Source organism: Rhipicephalus sanguineus, chromosome 2 (assembly GCF_013339695.2).
Source record: "Rhipicephalus sanguineus isolate Rsan-2018 chromosome 2, BIME_Rsan_1.4, whole genome shotgun sequence".
Lineage (NCBI taxonomy): Eukaryota > Metazoa > Arthropoda > Arachnida > Ixodida > Ixodidae > Rhipicephalus > Rhipicephalus sanguineus.
In genome coordinates this window covers 133800747-133824891 of record NC_051177.1, presented here as the reverse complement: position 1 = coordinate 133824891, position 24145 = coordinate 133800747, and the positions used below count along the sequence as shown (strand labels likewise).

General features: G+C 46.9%; 1 protein-coding gene across 2 annotated transcripts in view; it reads left to right on the top strand.

Moving 5' to 3' along the window:
• The first annotated feature begins 716 nt into the window (after positions 1 to 716).
• Positions 717 to 24145, top strand: part of LOC119383680 (uncharacterized) — a 73761-nt gene continuing 50332 nt past the window's right edge. For both annotated transcript variants that reach the window (XM_037651957.2, XM_037651956.2), the window contains exons 1-2: positions 717 to 947; positions 20307 to 20357. In XM_037651957.2, the coding sequence (XP_037507885.1) occupies positions 863 to 947; positions 20307 to 20357 (136 nt within the window). In that variant the 5' untranslated portion in view covers positions 717 to 862. The remainder of the gene's footprint in view (positions 948 to 20306; positions 20358 to 24145) is intronic.

Sequence of the window (24145 nt, the reverse complement as noted above, 5' to 3'; positions counted from 1 at the left end):
TTGCGTTCAGGGCATGTCAGGATATCGCTCTCTTGCAACAGTACAGTGGCTTAGATTTACATAAGACTACTGGTGGTTGACAGTTCCGACTCCCTTTGACAGACCAGTACCTTGAACGAACAACGTTTCCACATCCACTTGGAATGAGGGGGCCAGCAAAATGAAGGGGGCTCATTCGAGTGTTCCCTTTAACAGTGGACCGACCTGTACATATATTTTGTTACCGTACAAATATTTAGAGAAAGGCAATACGCTGGAGACTAATAACGCACACATTATTTGCTTTTCGACACAAACGCTCAAAAGTATTGTCATCACCTCCTAAGTTATATTTATTGGAGCCTTAAATGGATATTCCTGTTTAATAATTTCTGGCATGGTGTTGTTAATTGTTCTCACTCATTGCCTGGCTTGTCCACAGCCAAGGTAATGAACTGACTTCATGCAGTATACTCACAGGTGCCCAAATCTAATCTGTGTTCGACTGCGAAAGAAACGCGAAAGCGAATGAAACTCCCTTGCAGGCAACACTATCATTTTTAGACGATGGTGACGTCATCATTAACGAAATGCATCTGTTCATTGTATTTGGAATATTGTGCCTTGTGCGGCAAGTTTTTTTTTGTAGAAGCCACACCATTGTTCTACATCTTGTCTTTGTCGGACTTCAAATAAGCAGCAATTTTACACTAACCTCACGAAAGCATGACGTAAATAAAAAGATGTCCTACTCAGTGCGAACCAATAACAGGTGCATCGTGTTCTAAACAGCTGCACAGCTTGTGTCAGTGCTTCTTGGAGTGTGCATCTACACAAGACAGGGGCGCACTCCTCCATAACATTTGGAGAAAAACAAGGAATCATGAGGAATGCTGCACTTCTTCTCATGCTCGTCATATTCGCACCGATTGATGAAGTCTCAAGTTTCGCTTTTGGCGCATTCTTGGGTAACTATATTTCTTGTCTCCTCTGTATTTTAACTGCACGCAAAGCTCAAACGTTGATAATGTCGCCTTTATAGCCTTTAGTGCGCATAGCGGCCGCTCGTGCGGTGTTGTTTGTCACAATAAAGTTTACTAAAACGCACGTTTTGACAAGGACTGACACACTCACGGACACACGCGCACACACAGACCAGTAACACACATAAACTGTATACCGCGAAAATAAGTGTTTAAACAGCGTTGTGTGTGTGTGTGTGTGTGTGTGTGTGTGTGTGTGTGTGTGTGTGCGTGCGTGCGTGCGTGCGTGCGTGCGTGCGTGCGTGCGTACGCATCTCTGGCTCTCTCTTTGCCCAGTGTTCGCTGCACGACTTCAGTGCAGTGAGAATGACTCATCGACAAGCTCAGCATGCAACTACTCGGAAACACCCGCTTTTGCAGTGCATCGTGTATATGTGCAACCACTTCCTGCACAAGCATACAAAGAATATATTTTTAAAGCAGTTAGGTTGCTAGGTTTATGTCTTATTTAGGGGCACTTCGTTGCTTTTTTTTTCATTCACAGGAGAACCATAGACACAGCATGAGGCATTATAAGATCTTTTTACGATGCATTCGAAGGAGATTCGGAGAGTTGACCAAGTTCGCGTGGAAGAGAGCTATTGAACATTCAGTTATTGCATAATAGTTAGGTCGCTTAGAAATTAGAGTAGGTCCTCGATTCCAGAACTTAAATAATTAATTTACCCACATTGACTACTGCTTTCTTTAAATATGATTCCCACATATGTCCGGGTAGCAAACACCTTGTAGAGAAGCATTATGTTTTCGTCTACTCTAGTTTTGGAGCGAGACAATGGAATAATGCCAAGCCATGTTGTAACGAAAACACATTAGGTGCCAGTAACAGCAGGTAGTCATACGTGGTTTTTCTACTTAGGGAAAGCTATTATCAGGAGTCCATTTTTTAAAGAAGTGTGGTAGCAAAGCAGATTTCTTCTTTTCGGTAGCCTACCTGTTTTTATCCTAGCATCTTATTTTTGTACGTCGTTAAAGTCAGGAGCTTCTTCTCAGGATAGCAGCACGTTTCCAAACTAATTATACACTTTCATTTCAATTTAGAGAATATGACACCCATTAAAATGTCTGCATATTCCATTGTAAATTACATCAAAAATTACATTGAATTTAGCATAAAAAGTGGCCTCAGAAAAAGACATATAGCCAGCATTCCAGCGTCATTTTTCAACGTGTATGCTCAAAAGAGAATCGGTTTTCATGGTTAATTAAGTCAGCCACAAGCTATAGGGTCATTCTATGCCAAATCATCCAGCGTTTTTCCGACCATCACAAATATGGCTGAAAACGTTTTCACGTTTTTCTTGAAGTTCGAAACTCGTTCTGCTCGTTTATTTCTGTTGACAAAAATTCTACCGCCTATTTGTGAGAGTATGTAGTTTTGCGCCGACTGAGCTAAAGGGCATCAAACAACAATTTTTTCAAAGGATGTTTATGGGATGCACTCGAAAAAATGGTATTTCCAGCAAGCTAATGAAGTGATGTAACTGTTTAAATAATTACTTATTTATGTATATCGATTCTACGAGGGCAGGGCTGGGCAAAGATACTTTGAAATTGTATCGCGATACGATACAAGATACTGAGGCAAGAAGTATTTGAGATACAGATACAAGATACTGCAACAATGATTGTATCCGATACGATACATTCCAATTGTATCTTAAGGTCAATCGATCAATCAATCAATTTATTTCCTTTCAATAGGAGGAGTACAGGACTAAAAGCTCGAGAGCTTGACGAGGTCCCGACCCCGTTACAAGTTGGCAATGCAGCAGGATGGCGGACAATCATGAATGCAAAATACAGAATACACTTTACAAGTTTAACATGGCGTCAAGTAATACAAAAATTATTATACAAATCACTGAAAATAGAGAGAATAGTTCATATTGTTACAGGTAGCTCGTTTAATAACTATTCACAATGCACAGCGCAGGGTGGACAAGATGGCGACAGTCCAGCAACAACCAGCAAGCGACGTCGTCTTCCTCTTTCACACAGCCACGCTGTCTGGTATCATAACCCCCCGGCGGTAGAAGCACCGTCTCGGTGCTTAATCTACACAGATGTGGTCGAAGGAGGGTAATAAGGCCTGAGCCGAGACACGTGAACGATGTCGCTCGTAGCTGACGATGACGGCGTTGGATCGGCTGGGATGATCTCATACGTGACGTCAGTCACCTGGCGAACGACACGGTATGGTCCAGTGTACCGTGACAGCAGTTTCTCAGAAAGCCCCACACGCCGAGTGGGTGACCAGAGAAGCACAAGAGGACCCGGGGAAAAGTGCACGTCTCTATGACGACAATCATAGAGCTGTCTTTGGTGCTCCTGCGAAGCTTCTAGGCGGTTACGGGCGAGTTGGCGCGCGTGGTCGGCGCGGGCGATGGCTTCGGCGGCATATTCGGTGGCGGAGGGCAGCAAAGTGTCCAAGGGTAGCGCGGGTTCTCGTCCGTATAGGAGATAGAATGGCGAGTAGCCGGCAGTGTCGTGACGCGAAGAATTATAGGCGAACGTCACATATGGCAAATGAATGTCCCAGTCCTGGTGATCAGCCACGACGTATTTCGCGAGCATGTCGGTTATGGTCCTGTTGAGGCGCTCTGTAAGACCGTTCGTCTGTGGATGGTACGAAGTTGTAAACTTGTGCTTGGTATTGCAAGACCGTAGGATTTCTTCAACGACAGCTGAGAGGAAGGTGCGGCCACGGTCAGTGAGGAGTTGACGTGGGGCTCCGTGCACTAAAATTATGTCGTACAACAGAAAGTCCGCAACGTCGGTAGCGCAACTCGTCGGAAGTGCTCGTGCGATAGCGTACCGCGTCGCGTAGTCTGTGGCGACAGCAATCCATTTATTTCCGGAGCTGGAGAGTGGGAAAGGGCCAAGCAGGTCGAGACCGACTCGAAAAAAAGGTTCAGCGGGAACCTCGATCGGCTGAAGGCAGCCAGCTGGAAGGGCAGACGGCTTCTTGCGGCGCTGGCAGGGCTCACAAGCGGCGACATAGCGTCGAACAGAACGGGCAAGTCCAGGCCAAAAAAACCGACGACGTACACGGTCGTATGTGCGGGAAACGCCCAAGTGGCCCGCCAAGGGAGCGTCATGAAGTTGGTGAAGGACAGTCGAACGCAGATGTGCCGGTATGACGGGAAGTAAGTCGGAGCCGAGTGGATCGAGGTTGCGGCGGTATAGGATCCCGTCTTTGACGAGATACATTCGTAGAAGCACGTCACGAGGTGCTGACTCAATTTGGTCAATGATGGCTCGTAAAGATGCATCCCGGCGTTGCTCTTCGCCAATTTTGAGCAGCTGCGACACAGAAAAAACGTCTGCGATGGTGTCAGTATCGGCTGCTTCCTCCACAGGGTAGCGGGATAAACAATCCGCATCCTGATGCAATCGCCCTGTTTTATACGTTACAGAGAACGTGTATTCTTGCAGGCGTAGCGCCCAGCGAGCAAGTCGTCCTGTGGGATCCTTGAGTGAGGCTAGCCAGCAGAGCGCGTGATGATCGGTGACGACACGGAATGGGCGCCCGTATAAGTATGGACGAAACTTTGCGACTGCCCACACAAGAGCGAGGCACTCGCGCTCTGTGATTGAATAGTTGCGCTCTGCGGAAGATAGCAGCCGGCTTGCATAGGCTATAACACGGTCGTATCCACGTTGGTGTTGCAGTAACATTGCTCCTATGCCGTGCCCACTGGCGTCAGTGCGGACCTCGGTTGAAGCTGATGGATCAAAGTGGGCCAAGACTGGTGGAGTGGTAAGCAGGGTCGTAAGTTGAGAAAAGGAAGAGGCTTGATCAGGGCCCCAGTAAAAAGGGGCGTCTTCCTTCAAGAGGTCGGTGAGGGGGCGTGCAATGGTCGCAAAGTCCTTAACAAAGCGTCGGAAATAGGAGCACAGCCCCACAAAACTTCGAACATCCTTTGGGGACCTCGGAACAGGAAAGTTGGTAACGGCGCGAATTTTCTCAGGATCTGGGCGCACGCCTGTGGCATCGACGAGGTGGCCAAGCACGGTGATTTGACGACGAGCAAAGTGGCATTTGGAGGAGTTCAATTGAAGTCGGGCTCTACGGAAAACGTCAAGAATCGCCTCTAAACGATCGAGATGCGAGTCGAATGTGGGTGAAAAAACAATAACGTCGTCGAGATAACACAAGCAGGTGGACCATTTGAACCCTTGGAGCAATGAGTCCATCATTCTTTCGAAGGTGGCCGGCGCATTACAGAGACCGAAGGGCATCACCTTGAACTGATAAAGACCATCAGAAGTGACGAATGCGGTCTTCTCGCGGTCCATCTCATCGACGGCTATCTGCCAGTAGCCAGACCGAAGGTCGATAGTTGAAAAATAAGTAGCACCATATAGGCAGTCTAGGGCGTCGTCAATGCGGGGCAAAGGATAAACATCCTTTTTTGTAATCTTGTTGAGGTGCCGATAATCTACACAAAAGCGCCATGTGCCATCCTTCTTTTTGACAAGGACGACGGGAGAAGCCCAGGGGCTGCACGAGGGCTCGATAATGTCTTTCGTGAGCATCTTCTGGACTTCCTGCTGTATTACTGTACGCTCCGACGCGGAAACACGATAGGGACGCCTGTGAATTGGATTGGCATCGCCAGTATTGATGCGATGCGTAACGATGGTTGTTTGGCTTAAGGATGTACTGGCAAAATCAAAAATGTCGCGATAGCGCTCCAGAACGTGGTAGAGAGCTTCAGCTTGATCGGACGTGAGGTCCGATGAAACCATCCGTTTAATGTCGACGCCCGAGGAAGGTGATGAAGTTGAACCACGGGCTGAGCTGCAGCAATCATCCACTCTGAAGGGCTCGACATGGTGGTCCTGAAGAGCGGTAATTTGGGCCAGAGAGATACCCAGTGGGAGAACCTGTGCCGTCAGTGCGAAATTGACAAGGGGAAGGCAAGTGCGGTTTCCCGTAATTGTGAGAATCGTGTGCGGAACAGCGACACCACGCGTAAGCATCACGGCAGGAATCGGTGCAACCATGTAATCGCCGTCAGGCACAGGTGGGGTGGAGGATAAGTCGACGTGTGTAACGGAGTTCGGCGGGAGGCGTATGAAATCGGTGCAGCTGAGACGACTTTGAGGTGGGTCGGTCGGATCGGAAAGGAGAGGCAAATCAAGGTGAAGAGAGCCGGCTGAACAGTCTATGAGGGCAGAGTGAGTGGCTAGAAAATCCATACCGAGAATGAGTTCATGAGGGCAATGTTCGATAACGGCAAAGAGAACGACAGTGCTTCTATCTTCAATAGTGACCCGGGCAGAGCACATGCCAATAATAGCGGCAGTTCCCCCGTCGGCGACTCGTACGGCTCGGTTTAGGGCGGGCATGACAACTTTCTTAAGTCGGCGGCGAAGAGCAGCACTCATAATGGACACATGCGCCCCAGTATCTATTAACGCGCTCACAGGAACATTGTCCACAGTAACGTCCAAAAGATTCCGGTTTGTTGATAACGTTAAACGAGGATTTCTTGCGGAGGTCGTCAATGCAGCTCCACCTCCAGAAGCTGCACTGCCTAGTTTTCCGGTCGGAGGCGCTGCGAATAGGTCGGAGAGGCAGCACGGCGAGATTGTGGGGGCGAGCGAGATTGACGGCGAGCAGGGGATGGTGAGCGGTCGTAGCGAGGTCTGGTCAGAGGTGCGGCAGGAGCAGAGAATGTGGTCGGCATAGAAGAAGCAAGCGCTGAGGACGACTGGTTGACAGAACTGGCCTGGTTTGGAGACCCATGGTGTGCCGGTGGAGCCCAGTGGTTGCGGCAATAGCGAGCGATATGACCAACGCGTCGGCAGTTAAAACAGATGGGCTTGTCGTCAAAGGTACGCCATTCGGACGGGTTGCGTTGTCGAGAATAGGTGGAAGCAAGTCGAGGAGCGGACGGCCGACGATAAAAAGGCTCAGCAGAGTACACAGGTGGGCAGGATTTAGGCCGAAGTTCGATAATTCTTGACGGACGACGGCTTGGATCAAGGAAACCGTTGTCGGGGAAGGGTCAGGCGTTGAGAATGGAGTGACCACCGGTTGCGCTGCCTCAACTTCTCGACGAATGATGCGGGTGAGGTTGTCATATCGAGGGGCCTGGTGGAAGACGTCATCACAAGAGGAAGTAGGCGCTGTGTTCGGAAGGCGCGTGATGCTTTGAGGTACGCGGCGGGCTTTAGCCTGTTCTAGACGGCGGCATTCTTTAAGGATCGTGTCGATGCTCGCGATGTTGTTAAAAACCAGCAGATGGAAGGCGTCGTCGGCAATACCTTTCAGGACGTGATTAACTTTCTCGTCTTCCGACATGCGCTGGTCGGCCTTGCTACAAAGAGCGAGGACGTCAAGAATGTAGGAAACGTAGGACTCAGTCGAAGTCTGGGCACGCGTGGCGAGAGCCTTCTTTGCATCGAGCTGACGGCCAGATGAATCGCCGAAAAGATCGCGGATCTTCTCTTTGAAGAGATCCCAGCTCGTTATTTCTTCTTCGTGGGTTTCAAACCATGTCCGCGGAGTGCCGTCGAGGTAGAAAAGAACGTTAGCCAGCATGAGTGTGCGATCCCAGCGGTGCGTAGCACTGACGCGCTCGTACCGGTTCAGCCAGGCGTCAACGTCGGTAGTACCATCTCCGGAGAAAGTGCCTGGATCCCGGGGAGGCGAGCATGTGACGTAGGTTGTGGCTGGGGCTGAAGGGGTCGGCGGTGATGAAGCTCCGGGAGGCGAAGGCGGTGAGGGGTCGCCGGTGTTGCGACCGCTGCGCGTTTCCATGGAGGTACGGGAATCGTCCACCTCCACCAATAATGTTACAGGTAGCTCGTTTAATAACTATTCACAATGCACAGCGCAGGGTGGACAAGATGGCGACAGTCCAGCAACAACCAGCAAGCGACGTCGTCTTCCTCTTTCACACAGCCACGCTGTCTGGTATCAATATGTATAGTCATGAAGTGGCATGAACATGAAAAGCAACAATAATAAGAATGGCCAAAATTCCGAGATATATATTATTCCGAAAAATGAATACGATGGGCGAAGCGTTTGATGTGACAGTTTTGATTAGACGAAGGATCAAAATCTTCGTGCTTTAAGAAGTTTAGTAGGGAAGGCAGCCTGTAGGACAATGATTGTTCATCATAAACAGTTCTAGGGGTGGGTACAGTCCACATTTCTTCGTGCCTGGTCAGTCGAACACTCGGGTTTACGTTTAGCTTAGCAATATTAATTATGGTATTGGTACCATGCTTAATAAACTCCTTATAGCACATCAGCCTGTAATTATACAAAGAGAACACTGGAAGAATTTCATATTTTGTAAAAAGAAGTTTTGTAGATGACAGATAGTGTACAGCAGCAATATGTCGTATGGCTCTTTTCTGTAGTAAATACAACTTCCGCAAATTTGTCACTTCGGTAATACACCACACTATGCTACAATACTGTAAGAAAGATGATACCCGCGCATTGTATATCATAACTTTCACCTTAGTAGGAAGAACACATCGCATACGTGCAAGGACACCAATGGCAGATGACATCTTTGAGTGCAGGCTATCAATATGTACATTCCATGTTAAGTTCTTTGAAAAATATACTCCAAGGGTACTAACGGAATCTACCATATCTAACTGCTGAGAGCCCAGAAATAAATTCATCTTATTTGCCGAGGTTTTTCCTTTAGGCATATATAAATTTACTTGCGTTTTTGAAGGGTTTATTTTTAATAAATTCGCCGAGGAACCAGGAATCTATGTCAGACAGCGTTTTATTAGCCATTACCTATATCTCTGTTTCCAAGCTCCCTGTAATAAAAACTGTCGTATCATCGGCGTACGATACAAATGTTGCGTTGTCTGTGCAGTGTACAATGTCATTTATGTAAATCAAAAATAAAAGTGCCCTAAAATACTTCCTTGTGGAAAACCAACAACGACCGGCTTCCTTGGAGTTATTTCATTGTTGGCATCTACGAATTGAGTCCTGTTTGAAAGATAAGATTTTAGAGGCGCATGCGCTGTTCCACGCACACCATAGTTTTCTAGTTTGCTGAGTAGGATGGAATGGTCAATTAAGTCAAATGCCTTGGAACAATCGACGTATATGCCTAATGCCATTTGTTTACGACTAAGTGCGTCTATAATTATTTCTTTTTGAGTCAATAGGGCTGTTTCGGTAGAGCGATGCTTCCTGAACCCATGTTGAAAATCTTGAAACAAGTTGCGGTGATTAAAAAATGATAGTAATCTGATGTAAAATAAGTGGCACAAAAACCAGCCGACGCGGACTTACAAGCTCAAACAGACGTTTATTAGCGTCCGCATGAGCCCAGAACGTCAAGATGGCTCCTTCGTTCCTGGTAGAACGAGCTCACGAGCTCGCTAGCCCAAAACTCGTCTTCGTCTTCTTGAAGGCTGAACGCGGGAAATTCAACACATTCCCGGCCGCGCAATGGTGTCGCGTGTTTTTGGTCAGGCGCTTTCGGTGTTGTATTCTCCAAAAGTCCTCTGTACACGTTCATGCTTCCGCTTCTTCGATATGGCCTTGAGGTGTATTCGTCAGCCTTCTACCTTTCGAGCTAATCCTTCACATGCCGAAGCTTCTCTCGCCATTTGGCGTGGAGACTGAGGACGTCCTCTCCTGCCAGCTCGCGGATGTAGGCGAGCAGGTCCATAGGGCTCTCACCACATGCTGCTTCGACGGTTTCAGCAACAGGCGCCTGTTGCCAAAACGGTCCAGCGACGTCCTCACGTTCAGGTTTTATTTGCTGGGAAGGCAGTTCTGTATTCTTGGGTCCGATTCTTGCAGCACTTGATGAGGTTGCGTCTTCTCGTGTGAGCAGTGAGGGACGCTCTTGAATTTGCTGGATGGCAGCACAGTCTTGCATGCACAACCAATCATCCTTCGGGCGATTCTTCAGGCTACCCAGTTGTGTCCGACTTCCAACAGTCTGCTGATGCAGACACGTCACACGATGTCCTGGCTGCTTCTTTTCTGTCTCCAATTCAGCATGGCGTTGTTCCTCACGACTTTCTCCAGATTATCTTCAATGTTCTCACGAAAAGTTTGCTTCTCAGAAAGCAAGCGTTGAAGCTCCTTCAGCTCGTTTGCGTGGTCCGTGTGCTCCCGTTCACGAGCAGTCTGTTCCTTGCGCAACTTCAATCGCCGCTTGGCCATATTGGTATCCATCGAAGTGGTCTCCTCGAACAAGCGTCTCTGAACTTGAACTTGTGCATCATTGTTCTCCTGGATGCTTCGCTTGTGGATAGCATAGAATGCAGGCTCCAGCCTCTGACTTTTGCGTGCTCGAACACGCTCTTCGATTCGGCTCTCATATCGCTGGTGCCTTCCTTTTTCCTTGCCGATGATTCCACGGAATTCTTCTGCAGTTTCGAGTTGGGTGGTCATGTCCGTTAGTCGGGAGTGAAAAGTCTTTGATGATTTGGGATCCGTGCTGCCTTGTGAGGACCACCCACGCTTTTTCACGGTAGTCAGCGTTTTTTCGTTTCCTGGTCTGGAAACTTCTCCGGTCATTTTGACGTCTTCCCGCTGCATTCGCCTTAGCTTATCTGGGTCACACATAGTGGTTGCATGACGACCTTTGCAGCTCGAGCATGTGACTCTACGCCTGCAATCTCTTGCTCGGTGACCTTTACATGTGCATCGAAAGCACAGCATATCGGCAGAAAGATGTTTCTTCTTCTCTGGCAGCGATACGGCAGGACTCCGTCAAATGCTGCGTAGATTTGCAAAAGGTGCAGCCCGTATCCGAAGATGGTTTTGAAGCTTGGTTGTGAAGCATCGATGACGTTGGGGTCGCGCTGTGAAAGCGACGGCTCTTGTCTCTAGGATAGGCCACCTCATCGCATCCTTTCTCTTCGGCAAAGTCACTCCTTTCGAGGCTCTCCACTTCAATAGAGACAAAGTGAAGAAGACGCTCTAGTTCCGTGTCATGCTGAACGTTGTTCGAGCTTTCAGGTTGTGTCGCGCAGGATCGATGATATGCCACGACGATGTCACGTGGCAATGCCCTCAGCAGAATGTCGCACAGCATCGATGAAAAGGACGACTTGCTGATGCCAAGCGCCTCCAGTCCCCGCGTGTTAATCAGCACATGGTCATATAACTTGCGGAGTTTGGCCACTTCGTTAGAAGAACGCACAGGAGTGAGCCTTCGAAGTCTTGAGAAATACTCCTGCTCCAAGCGCTTTTTGTCGCCGAAACGTCTTTTCATGATGTATAACGCGTCTTCGTAGCATGCTTCGGTGGTAGGAAGCCCCGCTATAGCTGCCGCTGCGTCTCCTTTCACGAACAGCCTCAGGTAGTTAAATTTGTCGCTAGTTGAAAGATTGCCGCTCTGGTTGATGACCTGATCGAATTGCTCCCAGAACTCGTTCCACTTGCACAAGTCACCAGCGAACGGATTAATTGTCAGCTTCGGTAACTTGGCTCCTGGCCTATCAGCAGGTCCAATAGCCGCCGGCACGTCGCGAACTTCGATGGGCGCTGACACTGCAGATGTCTCGCTATGCTGGCGGCGTTTGCTCTGGAGCTCGGCTAAGATGCGGGTCGCGTTGTCCTCATATTCAATTACAGTAGCGTACTCCGCCTCGAATGCCTCGTCACTTATGTGGCTCTCCATCTCATCAATGATCTTCTTCAGCTCCTCGTTATTGCTCGTCAGCCTCTCATAAATCGAGTCGATTTGTTGTAATGTCGCGTCATCACGCTCAAGTAAGGCACTTGCCTCTTGAATGAGCTTGGTGTTCTGGGCCCTTCGCGTAGTCCTCTTCGTCTTGAGCCTGTCCATAGCGATCAGCTGATCTGTTGGCCTCCGTAGTTCGCGGCTGTTGTTCCAGTCGGTAGCCACCAGCGATGTCCCTTGACGGTAGCTCCCGGCTGTCGCCTCCCGGGTTTAACGGCACCAAATGTAAAATAAGTGGCACAAAAACCAGCCGACGCGGACTTACAAGCTCAAACAGACGTTTATTAGCGTCCGCTGAGCCCAGAACGTCTAGATGGCTCTTCGTTCCTGGTAGAACGAGCTCACGAGCTCGCTAGCCCAAAACTCGTCTTCGTCTTCTTGAAGGCTGAACGCGGGAAATTCAACACTGATATGCATTAATTTTTCAATACCTTTCGAAAACACTGGAATTATTGAAATGGGTCGATAGTTGTTTATGGTCCCTCTATCACCGTGCTTGTAAACTGGAACAACGCGTGAAGTCTGCATTTGATTTGGAAATACACCTGTAGATAATATTAGATTATAAATGTGGGTAAGAACAGGGCATATAATATCGAGCACATACTTTATGGGGCGAATCTGGATACCATCGGCGTCCAAAGCCCGGCTGTTACCAATATCGCTGAAGCATGAAAAGACTTCTAGCGGGGTAGTTGGGGCAAGAAATAGAGTGTTACTGAACGCGTTTACACGCAGGAACTGAGCATAGCTGTTAAGGCCAGCATCACATTGTAATTGTGGTTTCAGTGAAAATCGATGAGGGTGGCGATTTGGGCTTGTTGGTATGGTTGCATGATAATTGATGGTAGCGCAGGCCAAAGACACGGACAAAAGAAGGCACATGAGACACCACAGCGCCTTCTTTTGTCCGTGTCTTTGGCCTGCGCTACCATCAATTATCATTCAGTGAAAATATATCAGTAAACGCACTCGGTATAGCATTTCCGGAAAGCTTTTGTCCGTTATGACTCAAAACATCTGGAATAACAGAACGTGAAGTAGACTTTAACAAAGCATTCAATTTGCGCCAGACTACATCACTTCTCTGGTTGCCTGGGTCACTAAACATTTCCACAAAATAAGCATCTTTTGCAGCCCTAAGCTGATTCGTTAGACTATTTCGATATTTCTTGAATTCACTTAATAGGGCTGGATCTCTATATTTCAAAAATTGAGCATACAGGGCATATGTTTGCGTTTAACCATGCCAAGAAGTTCAGGTGTTAGCCAAGGTTTTCGTGCTTTGGATGCCCGTGCCATTTTTTTCTTTGGGAAGTGTTGATGGTAAAAAGATTTGAAAGTGCTCATAAAAGCAGTGTACGCAGAGTCACTATCTTCCGCTTGGTAAATGCCATGCCAAGCCTCTTGGGCAATGGCTTGGCGAAACGCGTCAAGATTTGAAGAAGTGATAGACTGAATAAAAACTGTTTTTTTAGTTTTACTAGCCATACAGTGGATTCGATTTACTAGTAATATAATTCCTAGATGATCACTAATGTCAGTGTACACAACGTCGGCTTCTAATAAATCAATATTAATGTTTGAGATGAATACCTCTAATAGGGATGCGCCATCGATAGTCACGCATGTTAGGGACGCTATTATGTTTGAAAAACCATAAGTTGTGATGAGTGATTGCAAATCTTTTTGTAGCGTGGACGATGAAAGCATGTTTATATTGACGTCACCACCTAAGACTAAATTGATTTTCTCTTCTAATGAATAACTGCGATACATTCAACTGCGATACTTCGATACATTCTCAAATGTGTTATTATATATCGACAACATGCAGCATTAAACGCCTATGCGCATCAATGTTCGCTTGCAAATTTATTAACTGCGACCAATTGTATTTCACTTGAATGGAAACTCTGTTAGTATCTCAAAAGTTTTGTACTTTCTCAAGGTATATCTGCTTCATTCCGAAACAACTTATTGGCGTTGTGTTAGCTGCTTAACGTGACTGTTCTTTATACATTTCGCTGATAGCGCTTCTTGCTCGTAGCATTTGTAATTGATGGGAGTCGCTGCTCTGCTTGTTGACCAGTAAGCGGGTTCTCAACTAACCATATGAACTTCAATAAGAAGCCTCCGCGCGATGGCGCAAATACCGTTCTGGAGTTCTACCTTGCCGGTAAACATATTACGGCTTTCGCAATAACGGGTCACTGGACAGGTGTACGTCATCAAGAACATGTGCAGCCCAGAAACGTTTGAGACGTATTGTACAGTTGCGCAAAGCGCTGCAGGGCACCACCGCTATTCACACTATTGCCACTTATGCTAGATCTGATTACCTGGTGATTAGCAACAGTAAGAGTTCAGGGAAGCCTAAACAACGAAAACAAATATATCTAAGTAAAATAGAAAAGCGGTGCAGTATCAAACACAGCGAATAAGTACAGAAACATGACACACGAAGCACCCCCAAGAGCTAATAATAATTGTTGCGTTTTACGTCGAAAAACCGCAATATGATTATGAAAGAAGCTGTATGGAGGGCTCCGGAAATTTTGACAACCTGGGGTTCTAAAACCTGCATATAAACACACGAGCCTTTACCATTTTCCCTTCATTGAAATCCGGCTTCCGCGACCTTCGGGCCAGCAGTCAAGCACCCTAACCACTAGACAACCGTGGCGGGTAACCCCTCATAGCTACGACAATTAAATTCAGTGCCTATGGAACATGGCGTAAAACGACTCTTTGGGACGTTCATGAGAAGAACGAAGCATTTGGTATAACAGTGTTTCTTGAATACTTTTGCGAACCTATTTAAGATGGCGCCTAATAATTTACGTTATTATATTGCCAACTCAATTTTGCTATTTTGCTTAGCAGTAAGCTGAATTATCGTTACGGTACACTCGAGGCGTGCCCAGATTATTATATATTTGTTCTCAACATCACCATTACATAGCAGTAAATTCAAGTGGAATATAAATATTGTCACGTGGTCGTGACGTCGACGAAGACAGCAGTCGGCGTTTGCAGAATGAAACCGTTTATTTTGCCGAACTTGTGGCCGGAAAATGAGAACTAGAACTACAGCAATACACGCTGTACAATGATAGCGGCGAACAGGGCGTCGTCCGTCGATCAACTCACAAGCGGTCACGTGCGTCGGCTTTTACACAGGTGCCATCGAACTTTCCAGCGATATCACTGGTGGCGGCGTTATCTCTCGATAAAGCTGGAACATTCGCGCGCGACGCGAAATCTTAACAAAACGATCTACTACAATCGAGAAGTTTCTCGAACACTGCTCCGCGGACAGCCTCGAGCGTTGATAACCGTCCTTGCTGGTCAAACCCAAAGGACATCAAAATAAAACAAGAAGTGGGCGTGGCATTGCCCCCCTCTGAAAAAGCATCATCCCGATGCTTGTGAAAGAACAAAGACGAGAAAAAGAAAACAAGTGCATACATAAATAAATAACAATACCAAAGGTAAAAGTAGAGTCCCCATATTCGCTAACGTGCAAAAAACGGCTTAAGGCGCACGACATGGACGACTTCAGGTCGTGCGCGGTGTCGCTGGGAGTTCGTAATGCCGTCCGGGATGACCTCGTAGTCAAGAGCGCCGAGACGTCGAAGAACCCTGTAAGGTCCGATGTATCGCCGAAGGAGTTTTTCGCTAAGGCCACGTCGGCGTATCGGCGTCCAGACCCAGACACGGTCGCCGGGCTGGTATTCCACGAAGCGTCGTCGAAGATTGTAGCGACGGCTGTCGGTGTGCTGCTGGGTCTTGATGCGCAGGCGGGCGAGCTGTCGAGCTTCCTCGGCACGTTGTAAGTAAGCGGCGGCGTCGACGTTTTCTTCGTCGGTGACATTCGGTAGCATGGCGTCGAGTGTCGTCGCCGGGCTCCTTCCGTAAACCAACTTGTACGGCGTCATCTGCGTCGTTTCTTGGACGGCCGTGTTGTAAGCGAAGGTCACGTACGGAAGGACGGCGTCCCACGTCTTGTGCTCAACGTCGACGTACATGGCCAGCATGTCGGCGATGGTCTTATTTAGACGCTGGGTGAGGCCATTGGTCTGCGGGTGGTAGGCGGTGGTGCGACGGTGGCTCGTCTCGCTGTATTTTAAGATCGCCTGAGTTAGGTCCGCAGTTAAGGCGGTACATCTGTCTGTGATGAGGACTTATGGGACGCCATGACGAAAGACGATGTTCTCCACGAAGAACTTGGCTACCTCGGCGGCACTGCCTTTGGGCAAGGCCTTTGTCTCGGCGTAGCGGGTGAGGTAGTCAGTTGCTACGACGATCCACTTGTTGCCGGAAGTCGACGTCGGGAACGGCCCCAGTAGGTCCATCCCGATTTGCTGGAACGGCCGGTCAGGCGGTTCGATTGGCTGCAGAAGTCCCGCGGGCCTAGCCGACGGTGTCTTCCGTCGCTGGCAATCTCGCAAGTCTTAACGTAGTGGGCGACGTCGGCAGCAAGGCGTGGCCAGTAGTATTTTTCCTGTATTCTGGCGAGCGCACGGGAAACACCGAGGTGCCCAGCCGTCGGGTCGTCGTGTAGGGCCTGGAGGACCTCTGGTCGCAATGATGAGGGCACGACAAGAAAGTAGTCGGTTCGAAGTGGCGAAAAGTTCTTCTTCATGAGAACGCCGTTCCGTAAGAAAAACGACGGCAGTGCTCGCTTGAATACCTTCGGAACAACGGCGGTCTTGCACTCGAGGTACTCCATAAGGCACCCCAGTTCCGCATCGGCTCGTTGCCTTTCGGCGAAGTCGTCGGCACTTATAGTTCCGAGGAAGCAGTCGTCGTCGTCCTCTTGCGGCGGCAGCGTCGACGGGCGCTCGGGACACAGTCGGCGTCAGAGTGTTTTCGTCCTGACTTGTACACGACGGTAATGTCGAATTCTTGAAGCCTCAGACTCCATCGTGCGAGACGACCTGAAGGGTCCTTCAAGTTAGCTAGCCAACATAAGGCGTGATGGTCAGTGACAATTTTGAAGGGCCTGCCATAGAGGTAGGGGCGAAACTTTGACGTAGCCCAGATGATGGCAAGGCATTCCTTTTCTGTTGTGGAATAGTTGGCTTCTGTCTTGGATAGTGACCGGCTAGCATAACTGATAACCCTTTCAAGCCCGTCAGTCTTTTGCACAAGGAAGGCACCGAGTCCTACTCTGCTTGCTTCGGTGTGTATTTCCGTATCGACGCAATCGTCGAAATGCGCAAGTATGGGTGGCATCTGCAGGCGTCGTTTAAGTTCTTGAAATGCTTGCACTTGCGCCGTTTCCCACCTGAATTCCATGTTAGTCTTCGTGAGAAGCGTGAGTGGTTCGGCGATCCGTGAAAAGTTTTTGACGAAGCCTCTGTAATAGGCGCATAAGCCGAGAAATCGGCGCACGGCCTTCTTGTCTGTGGGTGGCGCGAAGTCGGCGATGGCAGCTGTTTTCCGCGGGTCTGGGCGCACTCCAGACTTGCTGATCACATGACCCAGAAACAGGAGCTCGTCGTATGCGAGTCGGCACTTTTCTGGCTTCAGGGTCAGTCCAGAGGTCTTGATTGCTTGAAGTACTGCCTCAAGCCGCCGGAGATGGTCGTCGAAGGTCGAGGAAAACACGACGACGTCGTCCAAATACACAAGGCACGTCTGCCACTTCAATCCGGCCAGTACGGTGTCTTCTTCGCGACGTGGGCTGGGTTCACGGCTTGACGGGGGCGTCCGGAACATTAACGAGCAGCACTTCCACCAGATGTCACGTGGTCGTGACGTCGACGAAGACAGCAGTCGGCGTTTGTAGAATGAAACTGTTTATTTGGCCGAACTTGTGGCCGGAAAATGAGAGATATAACTACAGCAATACACTCTGTACAATGATAGCGGCGAACAGGGCGTCGTCCGTCGATCAACTGACAAGCGGTCAAGTGCGTCGGCTTTTATACAGGTGCTATCGAACTTTCCAGCGATATCGCTGGTGGCGGCGTTATCTCTCGATAAAGCTGGAACATTCGCGTGCGGCGCGAAATCTTAACAAAACGATCTACTACAATCGAGAAGTTTCTCGGACACTGCTCCGCGGACAGCCTCGAGCGTTGATAACCATCCTTGCTGGTCAAACCCAAAGAACATCAATATAAAACAAGAAGTGGGCGTGGCGATATGTAAACAGTAGCAAAAATGACGCAGACAGTTAAAACTGGGAACAAACGAGAGAGCTTACCTTGGCAGCACGCCATATTGCAATAAGCAATAAGCAATTGTATGGAATGGACAGCTAAGAAAGAATGTCTGCTAACCATCAAATTATGATTTCAAAAACTTTGAATAAAAGAAAAAAAGACGTACGCCAAGATAACGCCTGTTACGTGAATGCTTGTTCTGTGAAATCCAGCCTCGGTACCGTTGGTACTATAGCTGTTGGAATCTTATATGCATATTAGTCAATCTCATCGCATGTAATGCAAACTTACATCCACGAGATCCTTCAAATCGCCGATGTGTGGAAGCCACGAGACGCAAAGCAACCCGCCATTCTTGCATTCTTCAGACTTCGTAACGAAGCACCACACAAGAGGAACTTCGATAATGACTCTACAGCGTCATCAGCATGTGTGTGAATGGCGCCTCACGCATTGTAGTGCGCGGTACAGGAGAGTGGCTAAGTGCCAAGTGGTTATGGCACTGCCAAAACTTAAAAAAAACGATTAAACAAAAATTCGGCTGGGCGCAGATATTCACGCGCTCATCTGTCGAGACGTCACGAGTGCCACCTCGTAACTCGGCTCAACCAATATACAGGGACGCTCAGAGCTTAACGCATATCCTCGCTGGAAAACTCTTCCGGAAATATCAAACAATGTCACTGCCTTTAGTTTTATTCTGGTGACTTAGTGGCAGCACTATCAGCTTGAGAAGCGAAGCTCAGCCAACGTTTATTGTTTCGCACGGGGATGGGGCGATCGTAGTATCTTGTATCTTAAGATACACGATACATTCTTCAAAGTATCGGAAATACAGATACAGATACTTTTTTTGCGAGACGTATCGCGATACAGATACAAGATACCCAAAGAGTATCTAGGATAGTATCGAAGATACATGTATCTTCGATACTGCCCAGCACTGTACGAGGGCTTATTTCACGAGCAAAATTTAATAAAGTTGCAAGTTTCATATTTTTTCCAGGAAAAAGGCAACCTCAAGGGGTAGAAATGATTTATGTACTGGTGGCCTGTTTAACATACTACAAAAGAAAAATAATTCAGTCGCTGAAGGTGTAGCAGATCGTCTGAAAAAAAATTGCAAATTTCACTTTTTTTTAGAAAAGCTCTGTATTTAGCATCAAAAAACTTGCTTGGTGGTCGGACTAAAAATACGCACGACACTCCATTTAAGAGCTCTATGTATTAGCTGAACATTGGCAAAGCTACAAAAGGGTATTATTTTTCTAACTGGAGAAATATTTTTTTGAAATTTTGTATCTCCACCAGCTTTTCACCGACGTATCTGAAGCGCCATGAAGAGCACTCACAACGGCAATCTTCAGTCCATGCCCACTGACCTGGGATGCAGACGTCAAATATGGTACTGTCTATAAAGCAATGGAAAAGGAATTGGGGTTGCTTTATAGACAGTTCCATGCTTGACGTCTGCATCCCAGGTCAGTGGGCATGGACTGAAGATTGCCGTTGTGGGTGCTTCATACCGCTTGAGTTACATCGGCGAAAAGCTGGCCGAGATACAAAATTTCAAAATTATATTTCTCAAGTTGAAAAAATAAGACCGCTTTTTAACTTTACCAATGTTCAGCTAATACATAGAGCTTTCAAATGAAGTATAGTGCATATTTTAGTCCGACCGCCAAGTCAAGTTTTCTGATGCTGAATACAGAGCTTTTCTCAAAAAAGTTAAATTCGCAATTTTTTTCAGACGATCTGCTACACCTTCAGCGACTAAATTATTTTTCTTTTGTAGTATGTCGAACAGGCCACCAGAACATAATTCATTTCTACGGTTTCAATTTGCTTTGTTCCTGTAAAAAAATATCAATCTTTGCAATTTTATTCAATTTTGCTCGTGCGAAAAGCCCTCGAAGAATCGATATACCTAAATAAGTCATTATTTTTACGGTTACATCAATTCATTAGCTTGCCAGAAATACCATTTTATTGAGTACATCGCATAAACGTCTTCTGAAAAAAATTGTTTGATGCCCTTTAGCTCAGTCGGCGCAAAACTACACTCTCACAAACAGGCGGGAAAATTTTTGGCAACAGAAATTAACGAGCAGAACGAGTTTCGAACTTCAAGAAAAACGTGGAAATTTTTTCAGCCATATTTGTTATGGTCGGAAAAACGCCGTATGATTTGGCATGGAATGACCCTATAGTTAAGGCTTTCGCAAAGCCTTTGCCAGCATGGAGGATCTAGGTGTAAGTTTGCACATCCTTGACACTGAAGATCCTATCAGGGCATTCATTCTTTACGGGCTCATTGCTACACGATAGTTTTAGCCACAAAAACCTAATACGTTTGTAAATGATGCAATAAATAAGACGACTTTTCTGCATACATATTGCAGCAAGGTTGATGGTGAGACTGCCGCAATTGCTGAGGCCGGCCCTCAGGATTGGTGAGTACCCGACCTTCTATTAGAGAGACGTAAACAGATTACAGCTACTTCCGCAGTGCCTTTAACCTTGTATTTCGTAAAGTTCGTCTCGATATGTGTCAAACTAGCGTTGTGTACGATTAGAAGTTTCTTAATGTGCAGTTTGTCCATGTTTTCTACAAAGTTTACAGCGATCCATATTTGGGCGGGCTAGTACTGACCTCGTAATGATGAAATGGAACAGCGCGGAAAAGCCGTAGACACAAGCACTGTTCCATTTCATCTTGGAAGCATACCAAGTTGCCCAACTTTCCATCTTTCTGCTGACTTTTTAAATAGAATACCCTAAATATTTCATTCTTGAAAGGGAACACCAGTCCACTGCTTCCTCTGTTATGCACCAAAAGCGTCCATGTCACTTTTGCAATAAACTGTCTGTAATTCCATCACATTTGGAAGATTCAGTACTACTCGCTTTTTTCATGTACTTGAAGTGTCACGCAACGTCTGTCATGTCGGCTCATAATTAAAAAAAACTGGGGCCGCTACACACTACTGGTGCTCAGAATGAGGAAACAGTGGAGCTGATAACCTTTCTTTCCTTCTTTCCCCTCCTCACCTTTACTTCCCCTTTCCCATTTTTGCTATATTTTTCTGTACATGGCTATGTGACTATTTACCCTCTCCCCTGCTCATTTCGCTGGTACTAATCCTCACTTCCCTTTCCCACACCATTGCTATACAATACTATACATGGCTATGCTATAATTTGCCCTCTCGCCTCCTACTCCCCCTCGCTTCTCTTTCCCACATTCTTGGTATACTATACTATGCAAAGCTATGCTATATTACGAGCTGCTTGGCACGTACCCGCTTTCTGCGGCGCATACCCGCCAAATTTTGTGCGAATGGCACGCGGTGTTTCGGCAAGCGTAAACAGTTCCGCTGTTAAAATGATTTGGTCTCTAGCTTAGCTTCAGAACGAAAACGTCATCCAATTCACATGTTTTCACTTTCGGAGCATGCACAAAAACAAAGAATAAGGATAGGCTGGAGGGAATGTCGCAGGAAATTTAATATCACGACATTCAATCTGCCGCTGTCCCTAAAGCGAAAAGTGCACCACCATTCTGATTTTGCGGTACTAACTTAATGGTACCAGTTATAAACTAACAGTGAAGCATGAGAACAACTGCGCAGCGTACGATGTAACGCAATCTGTATGTCGTAACAAAAGGAGATGGAGAGGGAGTACAGCTTATGAAAGAGCAAACAGATGTAGCCGTTATCCTGGCTGATACCGGCTTTCAGTGGCCCGGATAGTCACTGAAAATGAGAGATTGTGTACCATATCCAGCTGAGGACACAAGAGGGTTCCAACGGGCGATGCATTTAAAACTGAAGCCTTAAAAGGGCCGTGCAACACTTTTTGTATTAACCATCGCATGGCTTCACTAAATGAGTTTATTACCTCACCAATCGACCGCCGCAATTTTTTTAGAGTCCGTCAAGTACGAGCGGAGTTAAGAGAGATTTGTCGCACGCTGCAATTGCTTTCTCTATTCTCTCGTCCCGACGGACGCGCTGGAAGTTCTGCAGGGAGGAATGACGCGGGGTGAAGAAGTAACGTCGCACGCGCGTGATGACCTTGACCACTTTTTTCTTTTTTTCATCAATGCGCCGCTAGCCTTCAGTGAGATCGCGAGCGCGTGCATATGGCGGCCTCCCGCTGCGGGCGCAGCATATATATATATATATATATATATATATATATATATATATTCCTTTAGCGGTGGTGTGTAGCATTTTAGAGATCAATTGTAAAGGCTTGCCACGTTCCGCTGTTTCTTCGGCGGGCTTTAAAACGATGCGTACATTTTTCCACGTTTCTGGCGTGGCCAATTTTGGACAAGCCTATCATATGCCCGGTGCCGCGAGCCACATTAAATTTCTAGGCCTGTCAATTGGGCTAGTTGGTAAGGATTCATATTTATGAAACGGCGTCACAAAGTAAGGCAAAACAGTTGCATGTGAATAAAAGTTCAGTTGAGGGTTCGGCGCTTGTGTTTCATGTGCTACATTGTGTTTTCGTCTTACTTAGTGGCGCCGTTTCGTAAATATGAAATATTCAATTTATAATTTTTGTTTGACCGGAACTGATGTTACAGATTACAAATTGCCCATACATTTCAAGCCTGCGAGTTTATTACAGGTGTAGAAAAATAGAAGAAGACTTATTGTGGAATAAATAGATTTTCAAATACCAGAGATTAAGATTAAATGCCTGAAATGCTGAGATCAACAACATATCACGTGCCTGTTGGTGCTAGAGAATGGAAGCACTTGGGAAAATCTTGTGTAGCCTTAAAACAATCTCTCACGATCAATTGAAATTCTCTCTCTCTCTCTCTCTCTCTATATATATATATATACATATATATATATATATATATATATATATATATATATATATATATATATATATATATATATATATATATATATATATAGGAAAAAGGTATACGCTTCTAAAAAACTGTTTATTTGTCGACGTTTCGATCGGAGACCGATCTTCATCAGGATGAAATTTACCAGGCTTCGGTGCGCTTTTATATCATCGTTCTCCGAGCCGAGAGAAAGAGAAAAAGGTTAAGAAAAAGTACATACAGAAAAAAGAGAAAAAAGATGGTCGATCCCTCCGTCATAGGAATCGGAATAACACGAAAGTAAATGGTGCCCTCACAGAATTAACTAAATGTTTATTGTACATTGATATAAGAGAGTTTGTACAATGTAAATTGATGCCTGGCAGCTACAGTACCGTTTAACGTTGATGCACCCACTTTGACAATTGGTGGTACGTCTTCATCTCGACGACTAACGTCCGTGGTAAATGATTAAACAAACCCTTGTGGTAGCTGTAGTAGTTAACGGTGAAAGCGTAATCAGAGAACGAGGAGTAATAGCCATAAGAGCGTCGCATATTGGACGCAGAACTTGGTCGCCATCCCGCGGCGTGTTAAAATGTGATTGAACACCACGGCCGGACTAGAGGGAAACGCAAAGCGCGTCGTGCTGCCCCAGTAGCCCGGCCGCGATTTTTCTCGGGGACAGCACGTGAGTGGGGAACACGATGTTACAGCCAGGTGAGGCAGGCGCGCGTCGCAGAGCTATTTTTGGCTTGGATTGGCATGATGCTATGAGTGAGGCCGACGCTTTTACGACGCTTGCGCTAAGATCGCCGCCTCACGGTGTGGTAAGGCCGTGACAAAAGTGAACTTCCATTAAAAACGCGCCGAATGGGACGGACGTGTAACGCGTTGCAGGTGCTAATCGCGGAGGCCACAGTAATGAAGAATTGCTTTACTTTACTGCTCCCAGAGGGCACCACCACCTCGCCGACCGGGAGAGTGGTAGATATAAAAGGCGCGTTTGTAAAGCTTATAGAGTCTGTGGCCGTGGCGCAGTGGATAGCGTGCCCGGCATCTGTTGATGCGGACCGAGCGGTCGTGGGTTCGATGCCCGTTGCTGAACTTTTTTTCTTTGACATCTTATAGTGTAATTTTTTTCGACGTCATTTCCGTGACGGAAATACGTCACTGAAATCTTGGTGGACCCCGGCATAAAACACTTTCGTGTTAAAAAAAAGGTAAGAAACCTGCCGAAATAAGTCGCGAATACGCTTGTGCACATACTTTGACTGACATAAGAATAACACGTGTTTCTTGAGAAAAAAAGAAAAAAAAGAGAACAAGAAATAATCGTCAACACCCCACGTGCACATACTTTGGCCTACGAAACACACGTGT